This window comes from Lagopus muta, chromosome 6, assembly GCF_023343835.1.
Source record: "Lagopus muta isolate bLagMut1 chromosome 6, bLagMut1 primary, whole genome shotgun sequence".
Classification (NCBI taxonomy): Eukaryota; Metazoa; Chordata; class Aves; order Galliformes; family Phasianidae; genus Lagopus; species Lagopus muta.
The window spans coordinates 49,316,527-49,333,954 of record NC_064438.1 but is presented as its reverse complement, the minus strand read 5'-3'; the positions used below and the strand labels follow the sequence as shown (position 1 = coordinate 49,333,954).

The 17,428-nt window shown below is 40.5% G+C and overlaps 1 protein-coding gene across 1 annotated transcript in view; it reads right to left on the bottom strand.

The window, feature by feature from the left end:
• The window catches only part of DYNC1H1 (dynein cytoplasmic 1 heavy chain 1), a 42,401-nt gene that overhangs the window by 466 nt on the left and 24,507 nt on the right, over positions 1–17,428 (bottom strand). Inside the window, exons 43-77 of the mRNA XM_048950243.1 lie at positions 17,124–17,253; positions 16,255–16,388; positions 15,894–16,008; positions 15,615–15,776; positions 15,324–15,538; positions 15,034–15,238; positions 14,722–14,895; positions 14,505–14,624; positions 14,263–14,383; positions 13,462–13,657; positions 12,730–12,847; positions 11,749–11,964; positions 11,000–11,212; positions 10,704–10,831; positions 10,384–10,537; positions 9,520–9,666; positions 9,288–9,438; positions 8,839–9,092; positions 8,535–8,669; positions 8,347–8,441; positions 8,090–8,264; positions 7,127–7,202; positions 5,922–6,082; positions 5,542–5,653; positions 5,400–5,460; positions 4,996–5,119; positions 4,559–4,672; positions 4,121–4,291; positions 3,696–3,913; positions 3,409–3,512; positions 2,795–3,006; positions 1,977–2,130; positions 1,076–1,218; positions 549–717; positions 16–143 (exon numbers count right to left, since the gene is read on the bottom strand). Coding sequence (XP_048806200.1) covers positions 16–143; positions 549–717; positions 1,076–1,218; positions 1,977–2,130; positions 2,795–3,006; positions 3,409–3,512; positions 3,696–3,913; positions 4,121–4,291; positions 4,559–4,672; positions 4,996–5,119; positions 5,400–5,460; positions 5,542–5,653; positions 5,922–6,082; positions 7,127–7,202; positions 8,090–8,264; positions 8,347–8,441; positions 8,535–8,669; positions 8,839–9,092; positions 9,288–9,438; positions 9,520–9,666; positions 10,384–10,537; positions 10,704–10,831; positions 11,000–11,212; positions 11,749–11,964; positions 12,730–12,847; positions 13,462–13,657; positions 14,263–14,383; positions 14,505–14,624; positions 14,722–14,895; positions 15,034–15,238; positions 15,324–15,538; positions 15,615–15,776; positions 15,894–16,008; positions 16,255–16,388; positions 17,124–17,253 — 5,305 coding nt within the window. The remainder of the gene's footprint in view (positions 1–15; positions 144–548; positions 718–1,075; positions 1,219–1,976; positions 2,131–2,794; positions 3,007–3,408; positions 3,513–3,695; positions 3,914–4,120; positions 4,292–4,558; positions 4,673–4,995; positions 5,120–5,399; positions 5,461–5,541; positions 5,654–5,921; positions 6,083–7,126; positions 7,203–8,089; positions 8,265–8,346; positions 8,442–8,534; positions 8,670–8,838; positions 9,093–9,287; positions 9,439–9,519; positions 9,667–10,383; positions 10,538–10,703; positions 10,832–10,999; positions 11,213–11,748; positions 11,965–12,729; positions 12,848–13,461; positions 13,658–14,262; positions 14,384–14,504; positions 14,625–14,721; positions 14,896–15,033; positions 15,239–15,323; positions 15,539–15,614; positions 15,777–15,893; positions 16,009–16,254; positions 16,389–17,123; positions 17,254–17,428) is intronic.

Here is a 17,428-nt window from a genome sequence, read left to right as displayed (position 1 = left end):
TCAGTCAATACTTACAACATTTGCTTTTTTATCAGCGTTTGTCTGCTTGATCCAACGAAGCTGTGTAATAGGTAATACAGTTGAAATTGCATTTGAAAGTGACAGCTTGTTGTTGCTGCATGTAGCTCCTTGAAGCTTCAGGCCTGTAAATTGAATTGCACTTTAGAGTTCTAAGAGCTTTCTTACATCTAAGGAAAGTAAGTCTCCCTCTGCACTATTTAAGGGCTGTGATGTTACTCCATCAAGGTCTGCAAGAATATATTTTAAACTAGGTTCTCTGCTTTGTCCATTAAGAGAGCAGTAAGTGTTTCATGCCCCAAATAGAGGAGTCACAACAGATACTCTATGGAATACTGCTTAAATATATACCGATCTGCGTTTTGATGTTTATTACCATGATAAAAGATATTAGGAAAGTATTCAACAACTTCAGAAAGTGTCCAGTAATTCCTGTAGTGATACGACTTTCTCATAGGACACCCATTCAAAACTAGCACTTTGTGGAAGTATTGGAGAACAGAGACCCCTCTTTCCAGAGTGAGTTTTACCTGTGACTCCAAAACTGCAGGCATCCAGCACAGCATTCTGTGTGGTTGTAACATTGACCTCAAGGCAGAGCTCCTCCAGGGACCAGCTGTTTGCCTGTGCCACATACTGCCGTGTAGCAGTAATGTATGCCTCGGGTACAAACAGGCCACCGAGGCACACGTGGATGTTCTAATGGAGGAGGGAAGAGGAAAAAGAATAGCAATTGTTACAGCTATTACTTCATCAATCTAAATGTATGTTAAAATCTTCCTGCTGCTGGAACACTGTGTAACTGTGTTTTTTTCCTTTAAGTCTATGTTATCTGTCACTGTAAGAATTCTATTTTCCCCTCTGGTCTACATGTTAGCCTGCTGCCCTCATTATTTTGGTATCAGCAGATAAACAGCATTTACAAGCACAATTAGGAAAAACTGATTGAAGCTATTTTTCCTGAGGAACCTCTAAGGAGTCTTGATATGAAGACTCCATAAAGCAGTTACGCACCTAAATCCAGACGCAATCTCTAGCGGATACAAGCATAAAGTACCTTTAGTTCCTTTGCTCCACCAGAGGCAGCTGCCTGGGAAATATTCTGCAGCTGTTTGATGCGTTCACTGAAGTCAGACACCCACTGAATCACAGTCATTCCAGCTGGCACTGTGTAATGAGACCAGCTGCGAGGCAAGATACCTATGGAAAATGTGATTAAAATTAAGATTTGTGCACTATTTTTCCACTATCAATTTTTCTTCCTCTTCCAATAACCATTCAGGGCTTGCATCAGGACACAAATATCTATTACAATGCTTCTTAGTAAGTAAAAGCACTTATTTAAGAGAGCCTCTAGGTCTAGTACTCAAAATGCCATCCAATTACAGAAATCATTCAAAAGGAACTTCAGTTACAAGCATCTACATACTCTAGTAACTGATCGTTATGTTTTCTTGAAGATTTGAATTCCATAAAAAGAATTGGTCGATTTACTGTGCTTTACCCACTGTTTTTGTTCAAAACAGGTGTCAGAGTGCTACTTCAATAACAGATCTTCAGTTATTATCAGAAATACAAGTTTACCTACAAGCTTGAAAGAGAAGCTTAGAAAAATGAAGAAATTGCTAGAAGATGTGATTAACAGCGATGTTACTTTGTGCTATAAAACTTTGTTCTGTTGCCATTTAGAGACTGAAACAATCTAGTAGCACTAGAAATTAAGCTGCTAATGTAAACTACCTGAAAAAGCCTAAAGTTACTGACCCCAACTTGAAATCTCTTATTAAACTAATTGCATTTCTATGCTCGACTCAGAAGGGATTGCCTGTCCCAAAGGGTAAAGCCAATCCTGATTTCCCTGCAGTTTCTTTTTTAAGCTGCTGAGCTTAACAGCCTCTAACTTACAGAGTACAAGAGGCAAACGGAGCACAGAGAGATACCAGTTTTAATTCCCATACCTTTCACCAGTTCATTTATGAGTGTACGTAGGTAGTTGGTTTGTTTCTTTTTCCCTTCGCACACTTGAACCACATCTGCAAGGTCCTGACGCACATCCTGAAGCAGCTTAGCTCCCATTTTCACCTCTCTCTCAAAGAACCGGAACAAAGGATCCTGATCATCAGAACATTTGAAGTAAGTTGCAGATCAACATTTAATGTTCTTGCTGGAAAACTAGCAGAAGACTTCTTGTTGAGCAACAAATGCAGACTGTGTGCTGCAGCTCCTTTAAATCATTTCTGGATTGCTTTTGATTAGCAACAAAAGGTTCTCACCTGCTGTCCCACAGTTAAGCTTTCTGAAGCAATTAGGCAGTCATGGACATCTTAAACTGAGGAGCTTACTCCAGAGTTAAAGCTTAGGTTAACTACTGTCCAGACCCCAAGAGTTTCCCTCTGAAATGTGTGCTATCGCTCAGCAGAAGCTGCTGCCTTATATTCCTTTACTATCACTGAACTTCAATGTTAATTTGCGTGCGCTAGCTGGAAAGGCAGTATGATAAGTAGCAGCCAGTGTGCTACTTTATCACAAAGAAGCTTCAGAAGCAGTTCCTGTGATTTAAAGAATTCCCTAAAAGCACGGAGCCAACTTCTAAGAGCATTTCAAGAAGCTCAATGGGTCGTGATATAGCTGAGGCAGTTGGAATCAGCACCAACACAACTTCTGCTGTCCCACAGAACAGCTTAATTGGTGGTGCTCAAAACAACAACACACTTTCTCCAATACATCAGAACTTGTGCAGCTCCTATGTTCACATCAGACAAAACTTTATTCTTACCTTAATGTTTTCCACAGTTCGCTTCAGATGATTTAGAGTTTGTGGGATAAGGTGAAGCCAGTTAGAAGCTGTGGTATGCAGTGTTCTCATCCAGGCTGGGCGACCATCTGATGTAGAATCAGTTCTTGTCTTCTTCTCAGTTTCTGCATAAGCCAGATCATCTTCATCTTCCAGCATCTGCATTTTCAGCATTTTACTGATCATATCTATGCCTAAAACACAGAAAAGGTACACTGTTAGTCAGAAAAGAACTGGCATTGAGAGGAAAACATCCTACTACATGCAAGAATCAGGGCCTATCTCTCCCCCAGCTCTAGACCTAAGATTCAGAACTCTCTAGATGCATGGGGTTCTTGGGCTGAGTATAAAGTTTTCTAGAACTATGGGAATTTGACATCTGGAAGGCTACGTGTAGTCAGCTTTTGAATTCACAGAAGCCTCTTGGCAGTTTCTGGAATGCTGAAGCCCTTACCCTGCAGAATTTAAATCAACTGTTGAGAGAGGAGGGAAAGCTAATGTTTTGTTCTTCATCAGGACTTCAGTGTCTCATCTCTTTTCAGTTAAACTGCTGGTCTTCTAATCTTCATCAGTAATTGCTAAAGTTCTGTTTTTACCTTGTGTGGTGAGAAGAACTTTTTCTGCATTATTTGGCAGGCCTAGCCACGATGGTGTTTGAGTATCTGGCAGCATCTCAACCCACTGGACAAATTCTTCACGTCTGCAAGTAAGAATTTTGGTTAGAAGGCCTTCCCTTATTAAAATGGCAAGGTTATTATTATTTGTTATAATTATTTGTCCAAGACAAATAATTTCTGTGCTGAACACCAGCACAGAAATACAGATGAGGGTTAAGTTTTAGTTTAAGAAATGCATGCAGAAATCTGCATACGAAAAATGATACCTGATCCCATCTGGCATCTGAATATCTTTGTGTCCATCAACTTTGCAAGCCAGTTTGAATTCACTGTCAAAACTCAGAGTAGTAAACAGACGTTCCAAGAAAGTGTTTAATAAACGCTGATCAAATTCATTATCGATGCGGCCTCCGTAGATAGACTGTGCCATCAGGGTCTTTAAGGCAGACCAGGGGATTTTATCAGGTGAAATGTTCTGGCGGCCCTGTAAGAAAAACACACTGCAATCAGCAGGAAACCATCCTCCTCACCTCTCCTCTGCTAGAGGAATCATACTCAGCAGCTAAGTTGAACTGCCAGCAGATTATTTAAGCCTTACTTGTCTTAGCTGAAGGTTTCCAGAAGAGACTGTAAGACTGAAGAAGTTAAGTAATCTAAATAATACCTATGCCTAGGGTGTAAGACTACTTGCCTTTGCTGTGTCATCCAGCCATGTATCTACTGTGTCACAGGCAGATCTCAGATCGGATTCTCCAAATTCATACTTCTTGGACCAACCCAGTGGAGCATAGCGCAAACGCTCTTGGATAATGGCATGGAACCAGGCAAGCAGGAAATATAAACGAGCACGTTCATTTGGAGACTAGGAAGTAGGGGAGGAGGGAAAAAAAGCTTTATTACCCAAGTGAACTGATAAAGAAAAAGCCTGCTAAAAGGCTAGAAAATAGCACATTTAGTACTAGATTGCTACCAAAACTGAGTATGTTCTATCAACAGATGGAGCAACTACTTTACTTCTGAATGAACATTCATATATTTTATAAGCTGAGGTTTTGTCAGATTTCTGAAGTACAATTCTAACAAATGCATTCTGACATTTCCCTTTCATCCACAGAAGGCACAGCCTTACCTTGCACATTCTAGATACTGGAATGCTACTGAAAGTCCTCAGCATGTTTGCCTTCACGCCAGGAGGAGGTTCAAACACAAAGATTCGGCCAGCACGTAACAAATTCACTGGCACCTAGAAAAGACCAACAAGCTCAAATCCAACTCCTTCAGCCTTCATTACATTACATCCCTCTAATAGCATTAGTGTTAGATTCAAAACCTCATTCTGAGCACACACAGTGAGTCCTGCCTTTCTTTGGGAAGGCAGGGTCATCAGTGGAAGGAATTACATGAAGTTTTCAGGTAGAATTAAATTACTAAAACTAAATCCTGCCAGCATGTGTTCTCCTTTTGCTAAGGGAGAGAGGCAGTCATGAGAAATCCTTCCCTGGGCAGCATTCTTGGTTCTTCAAGCCAGTTACTCTATCAAAGCATCAACGTTCAGATCAGCGTTACCTTTGGATTGATCTCCATGGTAAGGAAGAGTCTGAAGCAAGCATGGGGTTGCAGGGAGTGCAACTTCTTTTCCAGCTGCATGAGCCAGCCAGGAGCCAGGTGAACGTTCTTCAGCATTACCCACCTATGAAGTTTTGAAACAGAAGGAGTGTTTATTAATAGCACACTGCTCAAGGATCCTGGTTACTATCACAAGAGCAACAGAATCTGATATTAATGCTACAGACTTTCTTCCATTTTTTAAACCCTTCTATTATATAGAATCAGATACTACTGTAAACATGCTACCTATCCAGTTCTGCAGCTACAACCCACCTCTCCTGAAAATACTTCAGTTGAACAGCTGTGCATAAATTACTATAAATTTCAGGTGGCATTCTAGCTGAAAAACAGATAGAACGTACCTCCCAGATTTCACTGCTGTGTTTATTGCTTTATCTGCTTGGTTAAATCCTTCCGCAGAACCTGGAAGACAGAAAGTTGCTAAAGCTCTTACTGCTAACAATTTTATTTATGCTTAGATAATGAAAAATATTAAGTTCTTACCAATAGCAATGGAAGTAATCTGTGTATTCTGCTCAGCTGCAAGGTCTTCAACGTGACCACTGGCATCATAACCAGGCACTGAACACATCAGCACAGGAGTATTGGGTTTCACCTGTTGTGCAATAATTTGAAATAAGATGAAGCAGTCCCTGCGTGAACACACGAATGCATGAAGCTCAGTCTTTCCTCCCTCTGGACAGCTGAAATCATTATGTTATCCTCATTTTCCTTCCAATAGGCAAACAATCCGTTCTTCATACCACAGGCAGAAGGGTACAGGAAGAAATGTTCTGTGAACAACTTTACTTGCTGTGGAACTCCCATGAAGCGGCACAGAGCATTACCTCAGGATTTTATCCTTTCACAAACAGGAAACTTACCTCTGTATCTACAATGTGTGTCAGATCTAAAGGCTGCTCCATAATGGACATGAAAGACTCTCCCAGATTTGTTGAAACAAACGTATGTGCCATTGCCAATAAGCGATCTGGACGGAAGGCCTGGATCAGAAGCAAGCGATGGATGGCCTGTCCTATAGGAGCTGGAGAGGGGAACAGAATTAGGGGGACAGGTAAGAAATTCAACTCTCAGCACCTTCTTTTCCATCCTCCGTTCTCTTTTTCCTATCTCACTCCAAATACTAAATATTTACAGAGTAATTATCCCTCTGTAAGATCTGCTGCAACATATTAATGGAATGCTTATACTTGGTGTTCACCTTAACAGTAAGAAGGAACGTATCAACTTTAGCTGATTTGTCTTCTGTGACATTTTAACTACTTCCCCAATTTCTTATGCTGCAAGCCTTTTAAAAGCCCACTTGATCAAATGCTTCTACAGAAACGCTACCTGTTCACAAAAGCTATGCTCCAGAATTGCCATCATGTCATTTTAAACTTTCAGGGACAACAGATCTCTTCCCATTATCTCCCTAATTCAATAATCTGCTGCTCCTCAGGACTTCAAAGTATTATATACTCGCCCAGCATGGACAGGATAGGTAACATAAAGTTGGTCCAGTTAATGGTGGAGCAGCCTTACAGTATCTAATAAGCTTAGAAACCTTAGCATACAACACTGCCTAAAGGAATGAGCCTTGGATAACCACAGATGGCAAGCACTTCCTAGCACTACCTTTTGGATAGGGGAGTAACTGAGGGGCACTGGTTTCTTCCAGAGATGCAAGCAATGCTTAATAAGTTAGCTCTCATAACTATTGCAGCAAGAATTCAGACTTCATGCTTAGCTGCAACTGCAGGAGAAAACAGTATAGTAAAACAGACCTCTCCTCAGAAAATACATCAAACTTGGAGCTTTTTAGACTACTGTGCTTCCTAGAAGTCAAAGTGTAGACCACAGAACAGGGAGCAGGAACAAAGTATAGTAACGACTGCCTACAAACACTGCCTACAAAAGTGGTGTTTTTTGTCTTTATTAAGAACAGACCAAGTTTCTTCCACAGTCTTAAGTTTGTGATTTTCCCATTCCAGCTGTATTTTAGGATTATTCTAAAATCTCCTCAGTTCTACTTACACTGAAGTCAGTACAGTAGGACTGGTGTGGGCAGTAGTGCAACTTAACTTACTTGCAGGCTTTTCCTCAGTCCAAAGGTACGGTACAGTCTGCTCTGGAGAACTGCTATCCAGCCAGATACAGAATTGCTGTATCGAAAGAAAAGGCAAAGTATTTACAGAAATGGCAAAGAAATGGAGTTTCACAGCACTAAAAGTGTGCTGCATGGTCTAGGTCCTCTTCATGATGCAACAGAGATCTCCAATTTCAGCCTTTAAATATATAATTTAATGTACTGCAGTATTCAGCTACTTATAGACTTAGGGTAAGAAACAAAAGACAGTTATGGTAAAGTTAAACTTGACAGAGGCCAAGCTCTACTGGCCCTTCATTTGAAAAATCCCCTGTAGATTTTTTAAAAATTTTGTTAAGCAGTTAAGTGTTTGGTTAACATGATGTACAACTTGAAAGATTTCTCCTGTTTAATGCTCCTGTCCTATCACCCATCTTCAGAATAAAAACTTCACGTACTAAAACAAGAAGTCCACACCTGAACCCAAATTATGCTCTGTGTGTTATACTGTCTCAGGTGCGTTCAATTGTTTCACTGATATTCCCTAATACCTGACTGCCTTCAGCATACCCTGATTCTGCAGCTCTGTACCAAACCCTAGCCCAAAGCACGCAGCATTCTACCCTAGGTGAAGAATATTTGCCAGAGATAGCAAGAGCTCAACATAATGATGGCCAGGTATACTCCCCACTAATTCATAACAATCATGTAATAGTGATACAGTAAAAAAGACAAGTAGTATCAGTTTCTGTCTGCAAAATCTGACAAACACGAAGATGAACAATGCTGATGTTTACAAATCCAATGTCACAGCTCGTATACAAATGAATAAATCCATTAATTTTCACAAAGACCACAACACACTAGGAAAACTTACTTGTAGCATGAAGCTCTTATAGATCAGAAAGCTATAAAGCTTAGCCGAATAGTTGGGTGCAGGGAAACAACCCAGCCAACACTTACCTCATCAGCTTGAACTTTAGAAACAAGGTCCTTGAAGGCAGGAAGGCAGCTCAGCCTCATCATTGCTTCTGTCTGCTCTACAGTCAAACCATTGATTTTGGGGAGAGATGCAGTGTTCAGTACAATCTCCTTTCCTCTCAAGAAATGCTGGAATTCTGCATCATATGTAGGCTCCCTAATGTTAAGGGAACAGAAAATCTTAGCTCAATGCTGTTTTCAAAACATCCCTCCCTTTTTCAACTGAAGAAAGCACTTACCCAATAGTGCCTTTCAGTTTAATCCGGGCCAACAACATAGCAAATGTTATATGATCCTGATGCAGCATGCCACGTGCTACTCTATTGAAAGCCACCTATTCAGAAAAGAGTGAAGTTAGTGGCATCAGGAGCCTTGAACTCCAACCTTCCAAAAACTATTAATGTATCTACTCAGTAAAATACTGAACCTGGAAGAGATCCTTTGTGATAACTGAGAGACGATGGGTATGGTCTGTGATTCCCTTCAGATTTGGGTTCTCATATAAGACATTGTGATAGATGTCCAAGAAAAACTGGAGAGAGTACTGGTACAGGAAATGTATCTGAAACACACAAGAGTTTGGTTTCCTCTCTAGAATCCTGCTGGTTCTGTCAGCCAATGGCTTATGCCTACAAAACTGTTACACTGCAGCTGGGATTGCAATTATGCAGTCCCAAATCAGCTTTGAATAATAATTAGATGAGGTTTCTGGTATGAAGAGCTCATCCTACCTGCTTCAGTGACTCCATAGTGAAGTAGATACTGCTGCATGCTGTAGAAAGGGGTAAGTACTGCTGTGAAACAGTCTCCACTTCCTGCATGACAATATCAGTCTCTTCTACTTTTCTAGTAACCTCTGCTGCTTCTTTCTTCAGGTTCTCAAGAGTAGTAATGATGGTGTCATCATCCAGGATACGTCCCTTCACTTCATTAAGAGCCTGCAGTAGGGATTTTTCTAACTGACGCAAGCGCAGCTGAAATTCACCTTAATTAGAAGAAAAATTAGGTTACATACTGCAGAAGTGTGGTAGTTTTTAAGGATTAAATTTTGCCACTGGCCACACAAAAAAAGGAAGGCCATCAACTATAAAAGTATTTCATTGTGTATGCCTACAGCTGCAGTTAAACCACTGTATTCTTTGAGAGCAAGAGGAAGGTGCTCTAACTTTGGTAACCATACCCTGAAGCTTGAGGAGGTCCGAGCGCTTTTCATCAACATCTGGTCTTTCAGCTTTCAGGACTTCATTCAGGCACTGGCTCTGTAAGCTGCTGCGAGTTACTGTAAAGTTCACAAATGTAACACGAGAGCAGAGGTCTGGTGGGAATTCAACCTATCACAGAAAACATGAAAAACCTTCTCAGCTCACTGACACAACATTTATACCACCAGGAAAGCTCTGAGTTTTGCTTACTGTTGGATCTCTGGTGGAGAGGAAGATAACAAAGGATGGTGACAAATCAATATCTTGGTCTCCCAAAGTAATCAGAACTCTGCCTCCAGTTCTTCGGACTTCACGATTCAGAACAGGATTCAGAACTGGATCATAGCTCTCCACATCCTAAAAGCAGAGATGCGTTACACAAACTGTTACTTACACATATCTCTAGCTAAACTCCTGATCCAACTAAGGCTAATGCTCGGGTAGCATTCAATTTACAGCTAGTTTGGAATAGAGATCACATTCAGATTTCCATTTGTAGCTGAACCACACAAGCTCAGACTTTATGCTACTACTATACAAGGCCTCAAGTAGAAGAGTACTGTTAATGGCCTAGGTGCATCAGTTCAAATGCATAATAGGCCCCATTCTAAGCGCACAGGTAATAGCTGCTGATCTCATCTGTGAGCTAACATGTTTTCCCAGTTCTATGCTAGGAAACAGAATCTCAGAAGCGAAAGCCAACCACTACTGACATTTCCTCCCACCGCTCAGAACAGATTAATTCTGCATAGCCAGGCATATTAGCCATTAGTAACTATGACTAGAGACAGCATATGGGATGAAGGAAATAGGCTGCAAGTCTGGAGAGTACAAAAAGATCATCTGAAAATAAAAGCATCTGACCTTAAAAAGGTAGAAAGAGGAAATGGCTTCTTATAAGTGCTTATCTCGCTTCTCTCACCACTAACACTTCATGTACTACTCTGTACTGATTAAATAATACCTTGAAAATTAGATTACTTGCATTTTACTAACAGAAAGACTGCAGCTCTTCTAGTAAACAGCGAAGAATTTAAGAACTGCAAGCAGTTTCTACAAGATCACAGAACCAACCTGAACCAGGAGCGGGTTTCCAAATCTCAAGGCACTTTCCAAGTTTTTCCTGAAAGCATCATCCAAGAAACTAGTCCGAGTTATCTTACGGTCTTTGTACTCATTCATGATAAACTCTGTAGCTTGCCCAGAGGGATCAATGATCAGTGGATACCTAAGTTAACAAAAACCCACTTTCATTATTTGAGTTCTGATCCAGATAACCTCTAAGCAGCTTTTATGAATTCAGATACTTTGAAACAGTTCCTATGAATTCTTTGATGGGTACAAAAGCCTGCCTCCTGTCAGAACTCTGAATTCTGAATATAGGAGTTAAATACCTATTAAAACGTTTGAGCATGATGGCATTCTCAGTGCACAGGTCATCTGCGGGTAGAGAACTTGCTTGCCAGCGAAGTCGCTCGTCTGCATTGGAAAGGTACTCTGTCCTTGCAATGTCTGTACGGAACTGCAAGAAGCACAGACTGTTAGTACTTGACTAGACACTGTCAAGACGTTTTGAGTAAATGCAGCTCTGCAAATTATACTTCTCCAGTAGTCCCATTCTTTAGAAATCTTAGAGCTTTTTGAACTGTTACAGAAAACAGACTTACAATTGTCATGATGTTGTCTTTACCTGGATATTTGCTTGCTGCAAATGGTGAGACCATGTAGTGAACAAGTTCTGACGCATCTGCTGATCAAAGTAACCAGCATAAGCAATAAAAGCTCCTGAAAGTAAGCAGTCTCCTGCAATAGTGGACATCTGGTTTTTGAAGGTTTCACTTGTCTTCTCCCATCTTTCACGTTCAGCAGAAAGACTCTTCAGAAGAGCTGTACTACGGTTCACCTTAGAGTAAGCAAAGCAGTCTCATTAAACGATGTGTAATTGCAGTATTAAAAGTTCTAAGGAACACCACTTACACTGATTCAAGCTCCAATTTAAACGCAGACACTCAGAATGAAATTAAATTTGTGTGTATGCACTCCAGCATCAATTCATTAGGTTGGTATTCATCTTGAAAAGCTCAGAAGGTTAAGTACTGAGTAGTGATGTGCTAGTGATTAGGTCAAACTGACTGAGGAACTCTTGCAAAAACATGCAGTCCTGTTACAATATTACGCTACATCCATGGCTGTTTTCCAAAGGTTTCAGCTTATTTTAAGCCTGATGTAAACTTTCTTGTTATCTAACTGGCAAAAGGAGCTGGATATTTCTAACTCTAGCCAGGTTTCAGTAGCTTAAGAAGCTTTGTGAGACCCAGCAATTAAACAGATAGCTCAGATGCACAGAGGAAGCAGCTCAGTTTTCTCAGCATAATTTTGAAGAACGCTTCAATTTCTGACTACCAAAGGTGAAAGAATGGAAAATACGTGAAGTCTTACTTTTGCTTCCACAGCAGCCAAGTCTGCCTTAATAGCTTGAGCCTCTGAAATCAGTACAGCATATTCTTCTTTGTAACGAGCAATGCTGGCCTCAAGATCACGAATCATCTGCTCCACTTCATTTGCTTTCTGTTGGTTATCTTTGGCATCATCCTCCAGCTTCTGCAGTTCATTGCGTAGAGGTTCCACTCTTTTCAACATATCCGCATAGTTAAGCTGTTAACAATCAATAGGCCTTTTGTACTTTCCATGTTAAAATGAGTCACCAAAAACCCCAGTGTTCAGGTACACACTATCAGTTTCAACTTTTCAAGCTGAAGTACTTGCAGCACTTGGAGAGGAACTAATAGCTACTTAACAGAAACTTAAAGACTGCCTCAGAAATCTTAAGGCGTCAGTTTAATTCAAGTCCCAGCACAAAAAAGGCTGCTTTTTGCAATATACCTGCTCTGTCAGGTGAATTGCTCTGCAGACTCACAAGAAGTCGTCCAAAAAGGTCGAGACCACATTTGTTAGTATGCAACACTGTTTTACAGAAATATTTAATTATTCATTCATGCCCATACTGAGCTCATCTATTTTTCCTAGTAAAGAATTCATTTTTTTCTAAAAGACTCCAACAGAGTTGCTTGTGAACGTGCCCCACTGTGAAACAAGACGGAGACAGCAGAAATCGCAGTAAGAAGACTGCAGTGCATTTTGCAGCACGTCTTACTGAAAGCTCAAAAAAATTATCTTGTACAGTAAAACAACAGAAAGGATCATCTATTATTCACTGTAAATCTGAAGTTTCTTGGTGCAAAAAGTCTATCTTTGGCATCGTACTATAGAACCCATAAACATTCATATGGATATTCTACCAATGCCTTCAAAGCAAAGTAGCTTCCTTAGCTGAAACAGGCAAATTCAGAGCCTTCAGACCCTGCTATACACCTTCGTGCACTCTTCGCCTTGTATTCTTTCCTGCAGCACTAACTTTACCTGTGCAATTGCCCATTTCACCATTGGCCCACAGGCCAGTGATGCTCTGTTTACAATTTCATAGTTGTAACTTGGATTCGACAGGTAGTTTTTCTTCATTTTCTCCCGGATGGCATCACTGCAAGAGAAAAGTTATTAGAGACAACGTGAGTTCACTGAAGGTCAGCACACCGGTGGTGCTCAGAGAGTGGTCTGCCTTTCACAATTGCCAAGAACAGTTCCTAACAGTTTTGGTGACTGGCAGCTGACCTGTTTTCGTTAGTTTAAGACATTGTATCAGAAATTATAGCTTATGAGTCATAAAAGGCTATTTAATGAATTCTTCTAACTGGTTCATCACAAACTGCTTAACTCTGCTCACAGCATCACAGAATAATTTGGGGCTGCAAGGGAATTCAGGAGGTCTCGTCTGACCACCTGCTCAGGCTCAGGGGCAGCTACAGTCAGCCTGAGCATCCTGGTCTGTCATTGCTGGAGGAGTAGTTTAGAACAGTAACAGACTTTGGACAGCAGTACAATGATTTGGAATTATGCCCTGAAATACAGGAACTGTTTTGACCCAGTTTGTAAAGTCCATGTTTGCTGCAGAAATCTGTTCCCTGTAGCAAGTGCAGGAGTAAAGCAGTCTCAAAAGAAATACAACAAAAGCAATTACAAAGAGGGAAAGTCCAATTAAGACTTCCCATGTCTTTGTGAATAGTTTTTTTCACGTAAGACTCTCTTGCACTTTACCTGATTTCCTCAGCAGAAAAGTTAACAATAGTTGGAATGAAGTTCTCTCTCATGATGATGGAACGTATTTGTTTCCAGTCAGTTGTACTTTCACCCAGCAGCAGGCAGATGGACTCCAGTGCTAGCTTCACTGCTGCAGGTGGATTAGCCATAGAACGGACCTCTACCAGATGCTGTTTCTTTATGGACTTCACAGCTAACCAGTGTCAGAAAGATGACGAATGTTGATTGAAAGAAGAAAAATAATTGTTAGCAGAGTCTGCTAAAGGATCTTGGATATGTAAAAATGCTTCAAACTTTTCAAAGGAAGCTGAGGTAGCAGATAAACACTCAAAACTACCATACCACAAGACTAACTTTTGCAAAAGTTAACTGGACAACAGCCCACAGGCAACTCACTCTTGTCTCAAAATGACTTATTTGAAGCTTTGTTATAAGGAATGTTTCTTTTACCCAGTTTTATGAAAATGCAATTCATTCGTATACTGTCTGTGCCATTAAAAGGCATCAGCAACCTTTCTGATTATGAGCTTTCTTTACAAATATACAGACTGAATAACTAAGCTGATGTGCCAGAAATTAAGTCACAAACCACAATGAGTACCAAATGTCACATCAGTACTATGAACAACACAGAACCAGAGCTAAAATAGTAGGAGTTTCTCCAACGCTGTTCAGCTCCAAGTTAGGTACCTGTATCTTCATTAGACAGGACCAACTCGGACCACGCTGAAGCATATTACCACAGATTCCAGTTTTAGACCCAATCCCACAGCATGATCCCCTCACATGCTGACATACCATTCTGTGCTTCAATGACAGCAGGCTCCACTTTGTCAAGATCTTCCTTCACACTCATCTGCTTGTCTGCAATGACCTCCTGCTGTTTGTGCAGCTGTTCCTGAATCTCCTGGCTCATGACCTAGGTGGGAGTTTCACAGACAAAACGCTGCTTTTTAGAAGCTGAACTTCCTCAAGTACTTACTCTACAGGTTCTTGTTATAACCAAGAATATTTATGATAGATGTAACAAAGATTTTTACCTTTTTCTTCTCAGCCTCTTGCTGATCTTTAACCATCTTTTTCAACTTGTCATTGGCTGCTGCATTCTTCACTTCCAGTTCCTGACTCTTTATTCTTAGGTCACGCCGCAACTCTTCCACCTGAGTTAGATTGTCAGATGGGAGAATTGAGATTAAGCACAGAGATCCATTTAATCATCCCAACCTTCACAAAGAGCGCAGCTTTAAAGACATGTACCTGATCAACTGTTTCCTTGATTTTTCTAAGGCCGACATTTAAATGCATTTGCTGCTCTTCCAATTCACTTCGTTTCTCATTGAACAAGTTGGCATAATGGTTGATGAAATCCAGATAGTGGCGTGGTGTGATTGCCATGGTTCTGCCTCCTCGTTTTGCCAGACGAGCGTTGGCCTTTAGGAAAGAAAGAACTGTTGATCACTCACTGGTTTTAAACCTATTCAGGAGCTAAATACCACACTTTGTAGGAAAACAGTGTGTGATTCTGAGGCCTAGAGAACAACACAAGTTAAGCAATATAATAAAACATACCTGATGAAGAGTCTGATGAACAAACACACAACTGTTAACAATAGCTTCTCTATGTGATGGCGGTTGCGGCAGCTTATCATACACAACTGGCATGTAATCAGGCACAATATAATTTGGTTTCTCGAGATCCATTTTGCTTGTGAATTCTTTGCCAACTTGGTACAGCGCCTCAGTCGACCAATCTCCAAACCAGTTCAAAACACATCTGAAACACAAAGCATTTGTGAAGGATTCCCCAAAATACTGTTTTCGTAGTATGGAAAACGTACATTTGAATATACAGCAATTACCTGTTGAAGAGGGCAGGAGAGGTAGCTGCCCTGTCCTTCAGGCCCTCAGAAGATGGATTCATAGTGAACACAACGTGGAGATTGCGAATAACTTGGCTGGTGAACCATTTGTAGAGTTCTTCGTGTGAATCTAACATTAAACCTTCCTTCTGTGCTCCTTCCTTACACTGAGTCATGAGGGTGGCATATTCGTCTCCTTCAAACAGACCGGGAACCTAATTCAAAAGATAATTTTGTAGTAGATTATAGTGGTAAAAGGGTGCTTAACATGATTACATCAAATATCCTTACCTCTCCGTTGGCTAGGAGAGTGTTCATCCTCTCCAGGAATCCAGAATCCAATACATTTGACTCATCCATTATGAAAGCTATTTTTTCATTTTTGCAGCCAGAACGTCTTAAAACTGTCCTAAGGTCTTCATCAAAATCTTCACCTGTGTATTTTCTGTGGACCTGGAAAGATTTAACATTTGTTATTAATATAAATTTCCTTTTAGTAGAATCTTTTGTAGAGGCATTCATGAAGTACGCTTCAACTGACTGTTTTTGTCAGGAAACCAGCATGCCAACCTTAATTTGATAGACGCTCAAACCGTTCATCCAGGCAACAAATCTTGAGAGTGTTGTTTTTCCTGCTCCACTGACTCCAATAAGCAACAAGTGACCCTGCGGCTGACGGAAGATTCTGAAGAAAATAACACAGCAGGTTTGGTCAAGTGTTACCAACTTAATAAAGCTTTTTTCTTCAGTACCTAAACTTCAAGTTAGCACCAAAACCAAAGACGCATATCTCTAGCTAGAATCCTGCCGAAAGACCATTTATGGATAAGAATGAGATCAAGCTCCTTTCTCAGCCTGTATACAGGCTGCTCTGCTTCGGAAAAGTCTCTTAATACAACATACGCAAACAGCAACTGAAGTTTCAACTTACCGGTCAATTCTTAATACATGATCCAAGACTTCATTAAACAGAACAAGTGGTACATCAAGTTCTTCTTCATAAAAGACTTTAAGCCTAGCTTTCACATAGTCTCTTAATTCTTCTTGATCCACTGGAATATAATCCTAGAAGAATCAATCAATAGAGTAGGGAATTTAGGAGCTGAAAGTTACTTTGTTCATGGATCAATTTTGTACTAGATGAAAGCAGAATTACAAAGCAACCCCCTAATGGAAGCCTAAGAATGCTGTATTCATTTAAGATACACAAGGACATGTTTACAGCTTCAAGTCCCACTGATAGTGGTACACAGTTTAAACACTTTATCTAGTGGACCTATTATAAGCTTAGCTTGAGCTGTCAGTCACAAAAGAGACTTGGAAGTAGTGTGACAGACTTGATCTCTCACTCCCCCATTCAGACAGCCTTAAGCATTTGCTATTGGCCACAGAAAAGGGTAGCAGATTAGAATGACTCATGACTTGATGCAGCAATATTTCCATGGACTGCCCAGCAGTATCTGTCTGTTCAGACTGAGAAACAGTCCACCATAAAACTTACAATGTTAGGAGATTCCATAAGCAGCAGCTGCCAGCAGCTTTTGGAAAGCTTTATCCTATTCTAGAGAAACATCATTTAAAACTGCTTTTATGTGCTACAGTATATCCTCCCACAGTAAGGATAGCATCCCTGGAATAATTACTATTAACTCTGTGGTCACTTATTTCAGATAATCACAGCAAGAACTTCTCAGAAATTAGCTTAATCCAATGGAAAATACAAATTACCAAAAATACAAATATAGGCAAAAGAGCTTCATCAGTTAACTGCTCCCACACTATTCTGTTACTCCTTATTACCTTTGACAGCCAGTTGCTGTATAAGATAGGTCTGCTCATAGCTTTTTCTTTGTCAATGTTGGGGAAGTGTTTCAGAGCAACCATATCAATGTTCTCATCAGTCCAACGTCTCTCTTCATCTTCTACAAGTCTGGAACAAGAAAAAAATACCACAGCTACAATCCTCTGCAGTGGAAGGATGTAATCACCTCACATGGCAGTGCTACCAACAAAGTGCTTCTGCACTGCAGCTACTATTCACAAGAGTTAAGCTGAAGTGAAGGGAAGTAGTCCAGCTCCTTAACATTGAGCACACTTCAGCTTTC